Consider the following 19438-nt stretch of genomic DNA (forward strand, 5'->3'; position numbering starts at 1 on the left):
TTAACTGTCCTGACTTCCCCTGTGTCTAACCTAAATTCTTGATCTCCCACCTGTTCTCATTTCTTCCGTCCTCTTAGTAAGACCCACAACAGCTGTTCTCCATGCTGGGCGTTGTAACATTCCACATGGTAAAAGCCTGATATAGATGGCTTCTTCCTAACAGAACTGCCATTTTTCTTGTCATGCTTCGGTTGTTTTTGTGGCTCCCCTCTGGACCCTCTCCAAATTCTTCTGCTCAGTTTTAGCAAGCTGGCCTAGAGTTCCCTCACAGGGCTCTGACTCGCATATGAATTAGCTTGTGGTCAGAGCCCTTCTGCTCAGTACCGGGACTGCCTCCTCCTAATGAATTTATTTCCTTTTAATTCTAAGCTTGCAAACATCAAGGATTCATGATACCTTCAGTGTTCGTCTAAATGCGAATGCATTCTGTCACACTGAAAAGCCTGTAGTTATTTTGATGGGGTAACAATGGTAACATGACCCATCTGTGGTTTGGCATAAATAGTTCAGAGTTGACCTGGTCTGTCTGATGAGATGTCACTGAAACGTGTTGTAACCTTGAGTTGCTAAAGAGTGAAAATGAGCTTAGGAGAGAAGTGGATCCAGAGAGAACTATTTAGGAAACATTTGGGAGAGAGATGTGGCCAGACTTTTGCCAAGCGCACAGGTGAGTAGTAGGGAAGGGAAGCCAAACTGCAAGGAGTTCAAGACCACCCATTCAATTCTAATTGAACCCAAGTTAGGCAAAGGCAGGAAGGAGCAGGACGGAAGCTTGTCCATTCAGTGTCAGGCAGAGGTAACAATGTGAAAAATGAGTGTTTTGAGTCTTCTTTTAGGCAGAGGGAAATTAGCCATTAAAGAGGTAGGGAGGTGGTTGTTTTTTTTTGCGGTATGCGGGCCTCTCACTGTTGTGGCCTCTCCCGTTGTGGAGCACAGGCTCCGGACGCGCAGGCTCAGCAGCCATGGCTCACGGGCCCAGCCGCTCCGCGGCACGTGGGATCTTCCCGGACCGGGGCACGAACCCGTGTCCCCTGCATTGGCAGGCGGACTCTCAACCACTGTGCCACCAGGGAAGCCCAGTAGGGAGGTGTTTTTGTTCGTTTGTTTTTGTTTTGGTGGTGGGGGGGGATTATTTTAAAAATAAGAACAGTTTTCTCTATATGTTTATTTTATTAGTTAGGGCAGCACTGTCCAGCAGAATTTTCTGTGATGATGGATATATTCTATATCTGCCATGTTCAATATGGTAGCCACTAGCCACACGTGGCTATTTAAATTTAAATTTATTAAAATTAAAATCAGTTTCTCAGTTACACAAGCCACATTTCAAGTGTGCAATAGCCACAATAATTAAAACTTAAATTTAAATAGTCACATTCGGCTAGTAGGTATTGCACTGGACAGCTTAGAGTTAGGGCATTATTTTGAGATTAGTCTCCAGATAGTGTCTTAAAACAACAAAAGTTTATTTTTCACCTGCATTACATTCAAACCAATCAGTGCTAGTATATGGGGGATGGGGGCTTTGCTGGTGTCCCCACTGTGTGTAGCTGCCATCTTCAACATGCAGGTTTCTCCGCAGTGGAGAGAAAGGAGAGTGTGGAGGAGTTCTTGGGAGGTTTAATGGGCCACATCTGGAAATGGCCTACATCACCTCTACCCATATTCTAATGGCTAGAAATAGATCACACGGCCCTACCTAACTGCAGGCTAAGCTGTACATATTTAACTGTGTGCCCAGAAGGAAAATGTAATGGCTCTATGGACATTCAACATTAAACTTCCACATTTATCAACAATAAATTTTTTTAAATTTTAAGTGTTCTGAGTCTCTAATGACTTAGCTATGAAGAACTGGAAATTAATCTTAACTAGTGTGCCAAGGGAATCTTAACTAGCTTAATTGAGGAATGATTGGGAGAGCAGAGGATCAAAAGGGAGCAAGGCCAGGTTTCCCCTGCCCACTTGGGCCCCCGGGAGCCTGCTGAGATTCCCGGGCCTGAACCTCTGCCCACCGAGGCCCCCTCCAGCCAGCAGGTCCTGAGGGAGTGGGAGGGAGGGAAGGGGGAGCAAAAGTAAAGGCTGGACCCCGGGGACCGGCACCCCTGAGGGGCAGCTGGGGGAGGGGAGGAGTTCCTACACCCAACGGGACGCACCCACGGTTAGGGGGTCCAGCAGGGACGGGGGAGACCCTGGGGGAGACAGTGGGGGAGGGGCACGAAGGACCAGAAGGGAATGTGGCCAGTGCTTTCCCCGTCCACTTAGGCACCAGGGAGCCTGTTGGACTCCTGGACCTAATCCTCTAACCTCGGAGCCTCCCTCCTGCGGTGCAGAGCCCAAGCCCTGCTCCTACACCCTCACCCAGGGCCCTACCTCTGAGACGCTCTCCAACACGCTGGGCCTGAACCCCACCCACACACCCTCAGGGCCCTACCTGCAAACTCGGGAACTCCACGCTCCACAGGCCTCCCTTTCCACGCGCTGCCTCTCCCCTTCTGTGCAGGTCCTAAGCAGAGGCCCCGCCCCACTCTTGAACGCGGCCCAGCCTAGGCTCCGCCCCCAGGGCCTTTCCCTGCTGCGTGGGTCCTGAGCCTAGGCCCCGCCCCATGCTCAAACATCACACCCCCACCAGCCTAGGTCCCACCCCACCCTAAACCCTGGCCCTACCTAAGTTCTACCCCCGCCTAAACTCCGCCCCCATAGCCAAGGCTTTTTCTTTCTTTTTTCTGCTGCGGTTTTGTTTTACCTTGTTGCAGTTGTTTCCATTATATTTTTATTTTTCCTAATATATTTTTATCTTTCTAATTTTATTTTGTTTTTTATTCTTTGATATCATACTGCTCCTTTTTTTCTTTCTTTCTTCTTTTTTTAACCATGCCACGAAACTTGCGGGATCTTGGTTCCCAGGCCAGAGGTCGGGCCCAAGCTCCTGTGGTGGGAGCTCTGAGTCCAAACTGCTGGACTAACAGAGAACCTCAGACCCCAGGGAATATCAATCGGAGTGAGGCCTCTGGGAGGTCCTCATCTCAGCACCAAGACCCAGCTCTACCCAACTGCCTGCAAAGTCCAGTGCGGGACGTCTCAGGCCAAACAACCAGTAAGACAGGAATACAGTACCACCCATCAGAAAAAAAAAAAAAAAAAAAAGACAAAAAAATTTGTTATGGACGAGGGAGCAAGGTAAAACCTACAAGACCAGGTGAATGAAGACGAAATGGGCAACCTGCCTGAAAAAGAATTCAGAGAAATGATAGTAAAGATTATCCTTGGTCTTGGAGGGACAATGGAGAAAATACAAGCAACATTTAACAAGGATCTAGAGGAACTGAGAAGCAAACAAACTGATGAACAACACAATTACTGAAATTAAAATTGCTGTAGAGGGAATCAATGACAGAATAGCTGAGGCAGAAGACCGGATGAGTGAGCTGGAGGATAAAATGGTGGAAATAACTGCCAGGGAGCAAAATAAAGAAGGAAGAGTGAAAAGGGTTGAGGACAGTCTCAGAGACCTCTGGGACAACATTAAACGCACCAACATTCGAATTATAGGGGTCCCAGAGGAAGAAGAGAGGAAGAAAGGGTCTGAGAAAATATTTGAAGAGATTGGAGTCGAAAACTTCCCTAACATGGGAAAGGAGATGGTTGGTCAAGTCCAGGAAGCGCAGAGAGTACCATACAGGATAAACCCAGGGAGAAACATGCGAGACACATATTTATCAAACTGTCAAAAATTAAATACAAAGAAAGAATATTGAAAGCAGCAATGGAAGGGCACCAGGTAACGTTCACGAGAATCCCCATAAGTTTAAAAGCTGATTTTTTGGCAGAAACTCTGCAGGCCAGAAGGGAGTGGCAGGTCATATTTAAAGTGTTGGGGGGGGGGGGGGGGCTACAACCAGGATTGCTCTACCCAGCAAGGATCTCATTCAGATTCAACGGAGAAATTAAAACCTTTACAGATAAGCAAAAGTTAAGAGGGTTCAGCACTACCAAACCAGCTTTACAAAAAATGCTGGGGGAGCTTCTCTAGGCAGGAAACACAAGAGAAGGAAAAGACCTACAATAACAAACCCAAAACAATTAGGAAAATGGTAATAGGAACATACATATCAATGATTACTTTAAATGTAGAAGGATTAGGTGCTCCACCAAGGGACATAGACTGGCTGGGTGGATGCAAAAATAAGATCCATACATACGCTGTCTACAAGAGACCCACTTATCACCTGGGGACACATTCCGACTGAGAGTGAGGGGATGGAAAAAGATATTCCATGCAAATGGAATTCAAAAGAAAGTTGGAGGGCTTCCCTGGTGGCACAGTTGTTGAGAGTCCGCCTGCCGATGCAGGGGACACGGGTTCGTGCCCCGGTCCGGGAAGATTCCCACATGCCGCAGAGCGGCTAGGCCTGTGAGCCATGGCCACTGGGCCTGCATGTCCAGAGCCTGTGCTCCACAACAGGAGAGGCCACAACAGAGAGAGGCCTGCATACTGCAAAAAAACAAAAACAAAAACAACAACAAAAAAAGAAAGTTGGAGTAGCAATTCTCATATCAGACAGAATAGACTTTAAAATAGGGACCATTACAAGAGATGAGGAAGGACACTATACGGTGATCGGGGGATCAATCCAAGAAGAAGATATAACAATTGTAGATGTTTGTTCACCCAACATAGGAGCACCTCAATGCACGGGGTGGATGCTAACAGCCAGAGAAGGGGAAATCGACAGTAACACAATAATAGTAGGGGACTGGGCTTCCTTGGTGGTGCAGTGGTTGAGAGTCCGCCTGCAGATGCAGGGGACACGGGTTCGGGCCCTGGTCCGGGAAGATCCTACATGCCACGGAGCAACTAAGCCCGTGCGCCACAACTACTGAGCCTGTGCTCCAGAGCCCGCGAGCCACAACTACTGAAGCCCACACGCCTAAAGCCTGTGCTCCGCCACAAGAGAAGCCACCGCAATGAGAAGCCCAAGCACCACAACGAAGAGTAGCCCCCGCTCTCCACAACCAGAGAAAGCCCGTGCACAGCAACGAAGACCCAATACAGCCAAAAAATAAAAAAACAAAGAACCCCCCCAAAACCCCAACTCCATAGAGCTTTAAAAAAAAAAAGGGACTTCCCTGGTGGCGCAGTAGTTGAGAGTCCGCCTGCCGATGCAGGGGACACGGGTTCTTGCCCCGGTTCGGGAAGATCCCACATGCCGCGGAGCGGCTGGGCCCGTGAGCCATGGCCACTGAGCCTGTGCAGCCAGAGCCTGTGCTCCGCAACAGGAGAGGCCACAACAGTGAGAGGACCACATACCAAAAAAAACCAGAAAACAAAAAACATAAAAGGATGTGTGGGACCATGTTCCAATAAAACTTTATTTATAAAAAAATTATGTAAAGGTAGCTATAAACAACAACACAACAATGATAGTTATACTGTTCAAATGTGGTGAATATGACTATGGACACAGTTGCTTTCTGAAATTCTTTCTGAAAGTGGCAGGGCATAAATCAATAAATCAGTAAGTCAATAAATTAAGTAGTTTCTACTTTTTTGGCATAGTAAATGCAACTGTAATGTGGGTATTGTTTTCCCATATAAATAACATTGGAGAATTTGGCTGTGTTATTTCCTGCTTGGCCTCAGATAAGTCATTGCTTTGCTTAATCACATGGTGTAGTGGCATAAATGAATCATTTGTAAACATTTTAAAAAGCAAAATAATGATCCAAGTTCTATAAAATCTAAAATGAGCTTGAAAGCACTAAACATTCTGATTAACTGAGGAATTACAATGAACTATGAAATATACACAACACATAGAAAATGTAACTGTCTTTTGTTCAAAATTTAAAACAAATGTCTTACCAATTATAAGGAGGTTTGAACAGATTCCTTTTCCTCTAGATACTTTTCCTTGTAGCAAGCATAGCCATTCAGAGTCATTCCATAGATACAAGAGCGGCCTCATGGCCATGGTTGCTTCACATTATACTTTTCTGGGTCATTGGCAATGCTTCAATGCTACATGAGGACTTCATTAAAAAACGTAATCAGATCCAGGGCATGGATTTCTTTTGAAGTCAACCAGCACATACTGAGTACTAGTCAGTTGAGCTGGGGCTACTGAGAGGGTTCACAGGCCAGCAGTGAAGACATACTCCTCCAGCTACATCACTGCATGAGTCCTGTTGGAGGTGTGGACAAAGAAGGAGAGAGAGAGGAAAAATAAATATTGATTCAAACGTAGGGAGGCACAGTCAGAGGAGGTCTAAAAAAGGAAGTGACTTTTGTTCTGGATTTTCTTCTGGTGGAGAACAGAGTGGAGAAACAAGCCCAGCAAAGGCATGGAAACATGAAATACACTGCATGTTGTTTTCAGGGAATGGGGACTAATTCATTGCGATGGAAGCTTAGGACAATAAAGGGCATAAGAGGATCTTCTAAAACCCAAATTCTGTGCTTACCTCTTTCTAGTTTTTGAGTGCTTGTACCTGGGGAAGATAAGGAACTGTCTGCAAGGACTGAGACCCCAATCCTTTCCTCTGGAAGCCTCAGGATTTTCCTTCGATCATCTCTCGAAGCACGTGATATCGTCTTCATGCTTTGCTACAGGCCACCAGGAACAACTGGGAAGTCACTGCAGGCAGCTTCAGGTTTCACTCTCATGCCTAAAGGAAGCATCCTGTATTCTGAGAATCCCCAATGGCCAGCTCTTCTACAGTTTGGTTCTGGTGTGTAAAGTCTGGCTCAGTAAAGAGAACAGGAGGATGTTGGTAGATCCGGTTTTGAGGTGAACTGACATCATGCTTCTCTCATAAACTACTGCTGCAGAGAATTCATACCACCAAAACTCCTTCCTTTCGGTGCCTGGAGAACACAGGGCCTTCAGGGAGTATTTCAAACTGCTAAGACCCCTAAGACAAACAAAAACTCTCTTTCTTTTAGCTCAATAATACCAGTTCCTCAAACAGCATAAAATCATGGACAATCCTGGCATTTGGAACACGAAGTGAGGTATAGTAGTTTAGCTTTGTATACTTCTTTAGAGTATGTTAATCCACACACATCTAAGTACTTAAACTCTGTTTCTTCAAATGGGGCTAATCATTGCACCTACCTCACAGTGTTTCTGGAGAGACGAAATGAATTAATATATGTAAAGCATTAGCGGTGCCTGACACTATTATTGTCTCAAATTTTACTCAATTTTTCCCTCTCTACCACTATTTCATGAGCATAGAGGCTAGATGACTCATTAATTAGAAGCTCTTTTATGTGCACTCTGAAAATATTATGCTCAGATGGTACAGCCCTTGCATATTGCTCCCTAAGTGTCTGGGCTCACGTAGGTCCCCTATGTTGCTTGCCTCATGAAAAGCAACATCAAAACCATAACCTGAAGAGCTTGAATGGCCTGTGTCTGTGTGACCTAAGGACAGAGTCTATCTTATTATTAGGTGTACGGTTTGTGAGGCAGGATTGATGAGGCAGGCCTAGTGTGTAAAGGAGACACAGTGATCTAACCTCAGTGAGAAAAGACAGTTTATAGGGAAGGAGCAAAACCACCATGAAGAACTGACTGGAGATACAACTCAACTCTAGAAGCACTGCTCTCCTCCAAGTTACTGGCACAGACCCACTTCCGGTGAAGGCTTTAGTCACCAGCCAGAGTTCTCACTGTGAGGTCAGAAACTTCATCTATCTTCGCCATCTGTATCCACAGTGTATATCCCAGGGCCTGGCACTGAATACATATATTCAGTAATAAATATGTGCAGAATGAACTAGTTAATCAATTACAGGGTGAATGTTAAATAAGTCTGAAGACTTCAAGGAAAGGTTTGTACTTCGGGGCTGCAGGGTAGTGCTGAGTGAGTTCCATCATCTTTCTCAAACCGTAGTTTACTTAGAAGTCAGCAAAGAAATCCATCAAGTGATCTTTGGGACCCACTTTGGAAAGCCATGGGAAATGCCGAAACAGGCCTGTGGGCTCTCTTTTCCCTACGTAACCACTTCTTGGAATGTTTCAAGATTTGGTACATTTTGATCTCTAAAATGGAAATTAATACCAATCTGGCTTCTGTCATTCAAACTTCCTTCCCTATTGTGCTTCCTTTTCAAAATCAGAGGAATGTCCTACATAATGAATGGAACCTTGATTTTCTTGTTGGGCGCTCCCAACAATAATTTGGGGCCAATAACTTTGGCTTCTCCCCCATGGACATATAGTACCTTCCAACCTCCAGACACACTAGTGACGGACTTGAATTTTCTGGCTTCTTCCCTTTAATTTCCACCTTTAGGAATACGGCTAAGGCCTTGCTCTAAACAATTCCCGCCCTATGATGTGTGGAGCCCTGTGGATCAGCTACTAGGGCTGTGCTCCTGGCCCCCTCATCCCTCCCAATGGATCCTCTTATCTTAAAGGTCCAACATACAATGGGAAACAAATCCTTTGCTGAATCCTCAAAGGATGAGACAAAAGAGAAGGTGGTAATGGCAGGGATTTGGGATAGAACAGATGGCTCAAGAGTTTATTCTGAGCCAATGATGTTGGACTTTTAGGGGAACATATTACATACTTATTTCAAAGCTCTTGTTCTCCTAGTTTTCACATTTCTTTTTTTTTTTTTTTTTTTGGTACACGGGCCTCTCACTGTTGTGGCCTCTCCCGTTGTGGAGCACAGGCTCTGGTCACGCAGGCTCAGTGGCCATGGCTCACGGGCCCAGCCGCTCCGCGGCATGTGGGATCTTCCCAGACAGGGGCACGAACGCGCGTCCCCTGCATCGGCAGGCGGACTCTCAACCACTACGCCACCAGGGAAGCCCTCACATTTCTTAAGTGAAGGGGACATTTTTACTGATCATGTCATTCTTCACTTAAAATTCTGTAAATGCCATCAACAGGGAATTGGTTAAATTATGGTACATCCTCTCCTCATCTTCCCAGACAGGATCAGTAACTTCTATTAGATGCTCTTATAGCACCCTGTTTTCTCCTACTTAGAAGTTAATTATATTCTTATTTTTATGATTTTTAAATATCTGTCTCGCTCCCTAGACTGTAAGCCCAATGAAGGCAGGAACCATGAGGATGGGCATTGTGTACCCACTGCTTAGCACCACACTTAGTATACAGTAGATGTTTGCATTTAATAAATGCAAACAATAGAATATTATGCAGCCATTTAAAAGTATCATAATGTGGAACTGTTTATTGACTCATAATGTTAAATTTAAAAAATCAAACTATAAAATAGTAGATACAGCACAACCTTATTTTCATAAAAAGAATAGCTATGTATACAGATACCTTGATCAAAATGTTAATAGTGGTAGGATTATGGTTGATTTTATTTTCTTTGCAACTCTTCATATTATCTGAATTTAAAAAATAACATTCAGTAGATCCATTATATTCTGAATTATACATCATTTCCATTTTGAAAAAAATCAAGTAGACATTAAAACAACTTTTTCTGCCACAAAACTTCACTTGAACATACAGTATTCAATTAGACAATATTAGAAACAACATGAATTTCTGATTCAAGTGGGCCTCTAACAAGATGATCATGACCTTTATTTCTGTGCAAAATTTATTATTTTATTTTAATGTCCATAATTACCCATTAGTCTTCTCTCTCCCCTTATTCATATTCCTTCTCAGGATATGAAGAATAGAATAGACCCTAACTTATTAATCTATCCTATTTTTTTAGCTGAAGACCAAGAAAGTAAAAAAAAAAAGTTAAAAGGCAATGGACTTCTGAATGTAACACAATGTCAGTGGTTGCTACATTTAAAGTACCTTCCTTACATTGAAGCAAGGTTGTAAAGGTGAAGTTTTTCTCAATAAAACACTAAACCATTACCAAATTCTAAAAGTATATCCACTTTAAACAAATACTTTTAGTGGCCTTACTGGCTATAAAACTATAATTGGGCATTTTTAAGATTAGCTTATAATTTTCCCTTTTAAAAGATATTAATTTATACAAATAAGATATTTACAGATGATAATCTCTACAGAGCAACACACTCCAGGATATCTTAAAAGGTAAATACAATTGCACTTATTTTATACAATAATTTGCATTCTTGTGGGGTAATAGAAAATACTTCTGCATATAAATTCCTTTTCCCAACTAAGTATAATTGAAAAGTTTCATTAAGAATTAGTTTAGAGACTTCACTGATGGTCCAGTGGCAAAGAATCTGCTTTACAATGCAGGGGATGTGGGTTCAATCCCTGGTCAGGGAACTAAGATTCCACATGCCCAGGGCAACTAAGCCTGTGAGCCACAACTACTGAGCTCACGTACCTCAGCTAGAGCCCGTGAGCCGCAAACTACAGAGCCCACATGCCCTGGGGCCCGCACGCCACAACTAGAGAGAAGCCCGCATGCCACAATGAAGATCCCGTGCCGCAACAAAAGATCCCGCATGCCTCAACGAGTATCCCACATGCCGCAACTAAGACCCGATGCAGCCAAAAGTAATAAATAAAATAAAATTTTAAAAGTTTATTAAAAAAAAGTTAGTTTAAAATAAAAAAAGAAAGAAAAAGATAGGGCAAATACTGTATATGGCGGTCTGTCTTTCAGTAATATTCATTTTGTTGTTCCTGCCAGTTTCAATCCATTGACACAAAGACCTCAGCACTATATTAAGAAGGCGTACTATGACCTATAAAATATGACAGCCCAGGAGAACTATTATACCATTATTCCTTTCCAGTAAAATCTCTAACAGAATAGTGATACATATTGTGTCTCAGAACTGTAATCATACATTACAAATCATTTACAATACAAACTGCAATGAGGAACGTGTGCTGCACAGCTGGGCTCTGCATTTTCTTTTGAAGCTCAGAAAGTTCAAGGATGTCTTATCAATCTTCATTTCAGATCTAGTAGCATAAAAGCTGGGTTTTCTAAGTAGGATTTCCACAAATTGGAGAAGTGTGACATTGTAGCACCATCAATAATTCTGTGATCAGCTGACCAGCTCACATTCATTATCTGGGCTTTATATACTTCCCCTTTCTCGTTAAATCGGGGAAGGGCCTACAAATAAGGAAAAGGACAGAGTCAGCCTTCACTTGCTCAAAGCAAGCTCTCGTAAAAACAATGGTGAAAGATTAGGCAAATCTCCCTCCCTATAATAGAGAAGAAATGGGCATCCCAAATGACTTTTGATAATGCTAACTACTACTCTTCCCATCTTTGTGAGTGTGTGCTTCAAGCTTTCAGAGTTTCTCCAAAGTATTTCCTGTCATCTGTATAATTTCCGTATGTACAGTAAACTTCGTTTCAGATTTCAATTATTTAACAGCTATTTATTGAGCATCTACCATGTACCAGGTACTCTGCTAGACTCTGGGGATAAAGCAATGAACAAAACAAATAACAATCCTTGCCCTCTTGGAGCCAACATTTTAATGGGGAGAGACAGACGATTAAGATAAATAAGTAAAATATATATAGTGTGTTAGATAGTGAAAAGTGCAAATGAAAAAATAAAGCACTTTGGAATGGAGATAGAGATTATACGCAGGAGGTGGAAATAGGGGAGAGGTTGCATTTTCTTTTTTAACAGGTAGGCAGGGAAAGCCTCACCAAGAAGGTGTCCTCACTGAAGGCAGTGAGGAAGCAAGCCATATGGACACCTGGAGAAAGATGGGGGGAAGCATGGCTGGAGTGTTGGAGGACCAGCAAAGTTGGCAGGGAGGCTGCATTGGAGGGGCCGGGGTGAGAGGTGGGAGATGACACAGAAGGAGCAGGCTGAAGGGGGGCATGTTGCTAAGACAACAGTTATGCTTCCCAGTCTGCCTCTGACTTTTCCAAAAACAGATTTAAGAAAAAGCGAATTCATTGCAGGTTAGTTTTTTTTTTAAATATATCAAAAGTGAATATATATCAAAAATATATTATCTTTTTATAATGATATAAAAAGATATACAAAATGCAAGCTCCACCTCTTATCGTTAGGTTCAGTAGACATAAAATCACTCTGTCAAAGGGCAACGAAGGTTTCTGAGCCCTACTCTCCCCTTCTGTAGTTCTCCCCTCAGAGCCCGGATACAGCAGTCACAGCCTGATGTGGGTCCCAGTCGCACTGAGTGGCACCAGTGTAGAGCCATGGTAGGCCGCTGCAGCTAGTTTGCCTTTGATTTGGAGTGAGGTGAGAAGCTATTGGAGGTTTCTGAACAGAATGGCCAGTCACTGAAAGGAGAAGACTTCAGGTGAGAGGGTGTGGTGGTGAGGGAAGGGGCAGGAAATTGGAGATGCCTAGTTAGACTTCTGAGTAGGAAATAAGAGTTTGGAGTTCAAAGGAGAGGTCTAGTCTGGTCTGGAGATATAAACTTGGGAGCCATCAGCATATAAATGGTATTTAAAGCCATGAGACTGGATCAGATAAAGAAAAGGGCAGAACTGAGCCCTGGGGTCCTCCAATGTTTAGAGATGGGGAGATGAGGAGGTACAGGCAAAGGAGACTCAGAGGGAACAGGCACTAGGTAGGGGGGAAGCAGACTAGTGAGGTTTTCTGCAAGTCGCAGTGAAGAAGGTTTTCCAAAGAGGCAGTATTGATCAACTCAAGCGCAGCTAATAGGTCAAGAAAGATAAGGACTGGGAATGGAGGAATGTGGAGGTTTTAGTGACTTAAGACTATTTAGTGACAGTGTAAAATTTACAGTGAAAACAAAAGATAGCAAAGGAGAGATGACCCAAAGGGAGAAAGGAATGAAATACTGTCCCTACCCAACAAGGATTAACTACATTAAGTCACTATGCAGATTTATACTTTAAGAACTATGCTTCATAACCTGAAAAAACCATGAGTGAGATGATTCTGAAAAAATGCATCTCACACAGATAATTGTACACCAATGTTCATAGCATTATTCACAATAGCCAAAAAATGGAAACAATCCAAATACTCATTAGAGATGAATAGATTAACAAAATGTGGTATATATTGTACACACAGAGTCTCAGTTTGGGATGATAAAAAAGTTCTGGAGATGGACGGTGGTGATTGTTGCAAACAGTGTGACTGTACCTACTGCTGCTGAACCATACACTTTGATTAAAATGGTAAACTTTGTCATGTATAGTTTACCACAATTATATACCTATATGTACAATTCAGAAGAAAACAAACTGCTTTCAGGAAAAGGGAAAACAAAACTTTGTTAAATAGGTATGATGGTTTGTTTGTAAGCTGCAAGAAGTCAGAATTCTGTGAGAATCAAATGCTGAATGCTTGTTGGGGGCGGACGAGTGATAGAGAAGTTAATCCCTTAGAGAAACTTCTGATTTGGACAGAACAGTGTCATGCTATGTGTTCTTATTTTTCTTCCCTGTCTCTTCCGTGGGCCAGAAGGGAAAGTAGAGCTAGAAGAGGGAGTAACTTAGCAGCCAAAGTACCAGATGCTAGAAAGCAAATCAAAGGCTGAATGAAAGTATCTGTGAAGATTTTGGATGCCAACATGAAAGTAATAAACTCATGAAAAGCAAGTCCCAGAGATGTTCCACGTGGAAGCATTATAAATACAGAGAAGAAGAAAGGTTCTTCTGAAAACGTGAAGATCAAAATCAAGGTTAATGTAGTGACAATGACATTTAATAATGGTGGTATTGAAATGGTATCTATGAGCTTATTTCTTTAACTTGGGTGGTTCTCAACCCTGAGTTAATAGGGATGCCCAAGCCCCAGCCCCACCCCACCCCAAATTCTGGTGCAGTTGGTATGGGGTGAGCTTGGGCACTTTTTTCACACTTTCCAGATGATTCTAATGTGTAGCCAGGGTTAAGAATCACTGCAACCCTTATTCTAAGTCAGTCTCCTATAACATGGCCACATGGGTTCTTGTTTAATATGTAAATTTTGGAGGTTCTGTCCCCAAGGCCAAGAAATCTGCATTTTTAACTGCACTCCCAATGATTCTTGAACAGAGCAACGTTTAAGAAAAACGCTCTCAATGGTGTTTTACCATTATAAATAATAATTTGGATTGGCTTACTACTATCCTTTGGTATTCTGAAATAAAGATATTTTGATAGACTCAGATTGGCTACATTTGTGATTATTCAGAAAGGCTCACACCTGTGCCTGGCATCATCCACAATGGTTGATCCATTCGGAAACAATCCAGATCACAAGCATTTACTGTACAGGGAGGCAGCCACCGGAGTTATAGACCTAGTTCTTAGGAAGAAATAATTGGCTTACTAAACCCAATACCATACTCAAACCTACGAAGTGAGGGGAAAAACCTCAGAAACGGTTACTCTTCTTTGTTTTTCCTATCCCAATTTGCTTAAACTCTTTTTTCAACTATGTAACAAACATACCTTAATTTTTCCCAGGGCCCCAATTGCCACTTCGGGTGGCAATATCACTGGTCTGGCGTAGGTACCACCAATCTAAAAAACAAACAAAATAGAGTAGAAAAATTAAGCTTCTGAGGAACAAATGGCAAATTAAAGTTTATATTTTTAACTGAGCATATGGTCACAAATCTTAAGTTATGGTTTATGAACTTGAATATTACTATTACTCACTGATCCAATGTTGGAAAGAGTAAATGTTCCTCCTGTAAGGTCAGTGGTGCTGAGCTGACCTGCAGAGCCCAATTTCTGGAGGCGGTTCAATTCAGTGGCGATCTCAAATATGGAGCGGACCTGAATATTTTTCACATTAGGTACAATCAAGCCCTGCTCTGTATCCATTGCTATCCCAATGTTATGAGAAGCCTAAAAATAAACAAACAATTATACAGCAGCCTTTTCATAAGCTAGCAGAAAAGAAAGTCTCAACTTTTACTGCCTTATGAACTCAACTATAGAAAACTATTTTCACCATATTGGTGATGATTTAAAAGAAATAATTTTAAAAGATTTTTTTGAAAAAGATAAATTTTTTTTGGTAAGAATATAGGGCAATAGATTATTTCCATCCATTGTTAGTGGAAGTGTAAGCTGGTATATACTTTCTGGAGAACATTTAACAGTACATACCAACATTTACAAAAACGTGTGCTAAGGAGGTAAATGCAAAAGTATGTAGAGATGAACAGAGATGCTGAGTCAGATTGTTTATAAGATTGAAAAAGTGCAGATGATCAAAATGCTTATCAATAAGTCACTGGCTAAACAAATGATAACAAAGCTATATTTATTGACATGTAATGATGTCTAAAACATATTAAATAGAAAATAGTTAAAAGAAAAACGTTTTAAATTTAAAAAGATATATGATATTATATATATATATATATATATATAATATATATAATTCCATTTTTTTTTTCTTTGCGGTATGCGGGCCTCTCACTGTTGCGGCCTCTCCCGTTGCGGAGCACAGGCTCCGGACGCGCAGGCCCAGCGGCCATGGCTCACGGGCCCAGCTGCTCCGCGGCATGTGGGATCTTCCCGGATTGGGGCACGAACCCATGTCCCTTGCATCGGCAGGCAGACTCTCAACCACTGCGCCACCAGGGAAGCCCCATATTTTTTAACTGTGTAAAAATAAAATCCTAGAGAGATGTACATCTCAGCATAAAGTGAGTTATCTTAGGATTATGGGACTGAAGGTAAGTATCACTATTTTCTTGTCTGAATTGTTTGCAACAAGTATATACTTAATGAGGAAGTTGTATTAATAACATGGAAAGATTTTAGATCCAACCCCCCCAGAATGTAAAGCTCACTTTCTGGTTATATATTTCTAATAAGAAATATAAGTAAGGGCCGCATCCTCAAAAGAGTTCTCAGCCTTAATGAACTTTCACTCCAAACAGAAGAGTTCACTCAACGAATTCAAACTTTCAGTACTTTGCTCATTTAAATGATTCTTGTTTTATTTTATTTTTAAAATTTTAAAAAATATTTACTTATTTTTGGCTGCACCAGGCCTCTAATTGTGGCACACGGGCTCCACAGCGCTTGGGGCTTAGTTGTCCTGCGCCATGTGGGATCTTAGTTCCCCGAACAGGGATCGAACCCGCATCCCCTGCATTGGAAGGCGGATTCTTAACCACTGGACCACAAGGGAAGTCCCTTTGTTTATTTTTTTAAATGGGTATCAATACACAAGCATGTGATTTTATTCAATTTTTTTTAAAAAAAATATTTATTTGGCTGTGCCGGGTCTTAGTTGCGGCACGTAGGATCTTCGTTGCTGTGTACAGGATCTTCTTGCGGCGTGCGGGATCTTCTTGCGGCATGCGGGATCTAGTTCCCCGACCAGGAATCGAACCCGGGGCCCCTGCATTGGGAGCGCGAAGTCTTAACCACTGGACCACCAGGGAAGTCCCTAAATTATTATTGTTTTAAAAACTGCAGGAATTCCATTTTGAGAGAGCTCTTCTGTTTGCAGAGAGGATATGTACGATGGGAAATGTAAACCATTGCCTCACAGCTGTATATTTCCATTATTTTAACCAGAAAACCAAAAGGCATTACAAATGGTAATCTGCATATCTGAATAGTATTATTAACCAGTAAAACCAACATCAATAGCAACAGATTTATCTTCAGTTTAATGTTTTACCCCACACTTTAATTTCCAGTTTGAAGAAGATCACCACTTGAGGTATAATAGAAGCTTCTTTAACCTACAAGCACATTTGCACTTTTATTTATCACAGCACATAGCCAACCTTATATGTTATGTTCTGGCAGTTTTCATCCACAGAAGCATTAAGGATAGGAAACTGTAGTAATCCCAAGGAAGCAGCCTGTTTAGAGAGAGAAATACAATGTTAGCACTTTTAACTTGGAAAGGATAGGGGATTTGAAGCAATAAGATGGAAAGAATGGAAGGAAAGAACTCTTATTTAAGCTGAGTTTAATTGCAAGTCTACATGTACCAGGCATATTACTCCCTATGTTACCTCCCAGCAATGTGGAACTAGGTTACCCTTATCATTTAAGAATAAAAGATAAAGTAATCAGGGAGCTTGTAAACATCAAGGAGATTTTCAAAGTAACTATGCAGACTGACCAAAGTACCAAAAAAAGGTCTAAATTCTACGTTTTCCTCACTTACATGTAGAGTCTTAGGGTTTCCATGAGAAGCAAACCTGTAGTTCAAAGAAACACTTTGAATTAAAACACAAAAAGGCAAGGCTTCCCTGGTGGCGCAGTGGTTGAGAGTCCGCCTGCCGATGCAGGGAACATGGGTTCGTGCCCCAGTCCGGGAAGATCCCACATGTCGCCAAGCGGCGGGGCTCGTGAGCCATGGCCGCTGAGCTTGCGGGTCCGGAGCCTGTGGTCCGCAACGGAAGATGCCGCAGCAGTGAGAGGCCCGCGTACCGCAAAACAAAAACAAAAACAAAAAAGTAGTAAGCTATTTTCCTGTGTAGAAAGAACAAGTGATAAGGATTTGAGAGGCCAGTGTTCCACCTGGTGTCCTTGGCCAAGCGAAGGGCAGAGCTGGTGCAAACATTTACTTTAGAGCCTGTTTCCCAGAACTGATGGCATTTGTGCCTTCTCCTGCCTTAATCTCTCCCTTTCCTTTTTCCTTTTTTCTCTTACTACCATTTCTCTTCTGTCCATGTTCAGATTTACCTGTCTCCAAAATATTCTTTATAGCTGTTTCTCTGCCCATCCAGGATCTAATCAAAGTTCACACACTGCATTTGGTTGTCATGCCTTATAGTCAGTTTAAAATATAGGAAAATAGGGAATTGCCTGGCAGTCCAATGGTTAGGACTCCACGCTTTCACTGCTGTGGACCCGGGTCAATCCCTCCTGGCTGGGGAACTAAGATCCTGTAAGCAGTGCCAAGTGGCACAGCCCAAAAAAAAAAAAAAAAAAAGGAAAATAAAAATGCTTTAAATTGTCCCTAAAAAGAATTCCCTCTCCTACTGCCTTCATCTTGTCCCATTAAGAGTTCTTTATGTGCATTGTGTTAAGTGTTATTTTTGTCTGTGGGCCAGTGGTCTTGACAGAAAAAAAGAAATCATATCCTTGAACTAGACAGTTAAGGAAAGTTTTATTAAGCATTTGATTTGATAACTATAAATTTAATCTTCTTTATATAAAAATCCATAACTAAGGTTAAAGTATTATACATTAAAAACAGTATTTTGAGTATAATCCAAATTTTGTAAAAGGAAAAACAAGGTGTGTGTCCACAGATAAGAGGTCATTTTTTCCCCCTGTACAATATTTTGTAGTATTTTCCAAATGTTCTAAAATTATATAGACTGGAAAAAAATATTATTTTAAAACAAAGCATATTAACTTTTATTTTCAAAATAAAGATCAGATATTTCATTCAGACTGGAACAATAAAGAAAAACAATCATGAAATAAATTTAACATATTAAAAAGCTGGACTGTCCTTGCTGCAAAACAGACTTGTCACAGGAAGCAGTAAGAGGAGCCCAGTCTGAAACAAGAAGGTGGCACTCTCTTCTCCTCCCCGTGAACTTCTCCACCGGGGTCTTCAACTCATTCTGCCCTCATGCTCAGGCATTGTTCTAACAGTGCTTCCCATTCACACATTTTTTTTTTTTTTTTTTTTTTGCAGTACGCGGGCCTCTCCCAGTTATGGCCTCTCCTGTTGCGGAGCACAGGCTCTGGACGCGCAGGCCCAGCGGCCATGGCTCACGGGCCCAGCCGCTCTGCGGCATATGGGATCTTCCCGGACCAGGGCACGAACCCGTGTCCCCTGCATCGGCAGGCGGACTCTCAACCACTGCGCCACCAGGGAAGCCCCCCATTCACACATTTTTAACTTTCCATTTTCCAGCTCTTTCCCTCAGCCTACAGACCTGCTCAATTTTTCCTTGAGGGTGTGCAGGAGGGGAAGGAGCAGATGGAACCTTTATTCAATCTACTCCAACCACCGTAACTGTCACCTGCACCTATGCCCTGTCTGCCTTTCTGCATATTTTTTCAGGTTTCTCCTCTTCCTCAATTTCTTTCATTCCCCAACTAACTGCAACCAAGCTTCTACCTCAACAATACTTTATTCAGTAAGTTCTGGCTGAGGCCACACATGACCTCTTCATTACCAATCCAATAGCCTGTTCCCATCCCTTATCCTACTTGACCTCTGTAATGCATATAACCATTATTTACTTTCCTCTTAAAACTTTTTCCTTGTCTCTCGGTGTGAGAGGCTGAATCAAAGGCCCCAATCTGTAAGGAGCCTCCTTATCCAAGTCCCTTGGTAGTGCTCTTGCAAGCTGATTCTGAGCTTAGTCATGTGACTTGCCTTGGTCAATGAGTTATAAACAAACTCAATGCAGCACAGCTTGGGGAAAGTGCTAACATTCTGCTTCCTCTCTTCATCCCCGGCAGGACTGAGACCATGTGCAGGCTAGCATACTGGGCAGATAGGAGAGACATCCAGAAGAGAAATGAGTTATCCTCACTGAGGCCACCCTACACCAGCTGGCCCCTAGCCAATCTAGTA

General features: G+C 42.3%; 1 protein-coding gene across 1 annotated transcript in view; it reads right to left on the reverse strand.

Moving 5' to 3' along the window:
- Positions 1–10500: 10500 nt before the first annotated feature.
- The window catches only part of DBT (dihydrolipoamide branched chain transacylase E2), a 41445-nt gene continuing 32507 nt past the window's right edge, over positions 10501–19438 (reverse strand). The window contains exons 8-11 of the mRNA XM_027114471.1: positions 16671–16748; positions 14572–14763; positions 14362–14433; positions 10501–11070 (exon numbers count right to left, since the gene is read on the reverse strand). Coding sequence (XP_026970272.1) covers positions 10903–11070; positions 14362–14433; positions 14572–14763; positions 16671–16748 — 510 coding nt within the window. The 3' untranslated portion in view covers positions 10501–10902. The remainder of the gene's footprint in view (positions 11071–14361; positions 14434–14571; positions 14764–16670; positions 16749–19438) is intronic.

The sequence above is a fragment of the Aethalodelphis obliquidens genome, unplaced genomic scaffold, assembly GCF_003676395.1.
Source record: "Aethalodelphis obliquidens isolate GAN/ISIS:26980383/991018 unplaced genomic scaffold, ASM367639v1 scaffold13, whole genome shotgun sequence".
Lineage (NCBI taxonomy): Eukaryota > Metazoa > Chordata > Mammalia > Artiodactyla > Delphinidae > Aethalodelphis > Aethalodelphis obliquidens.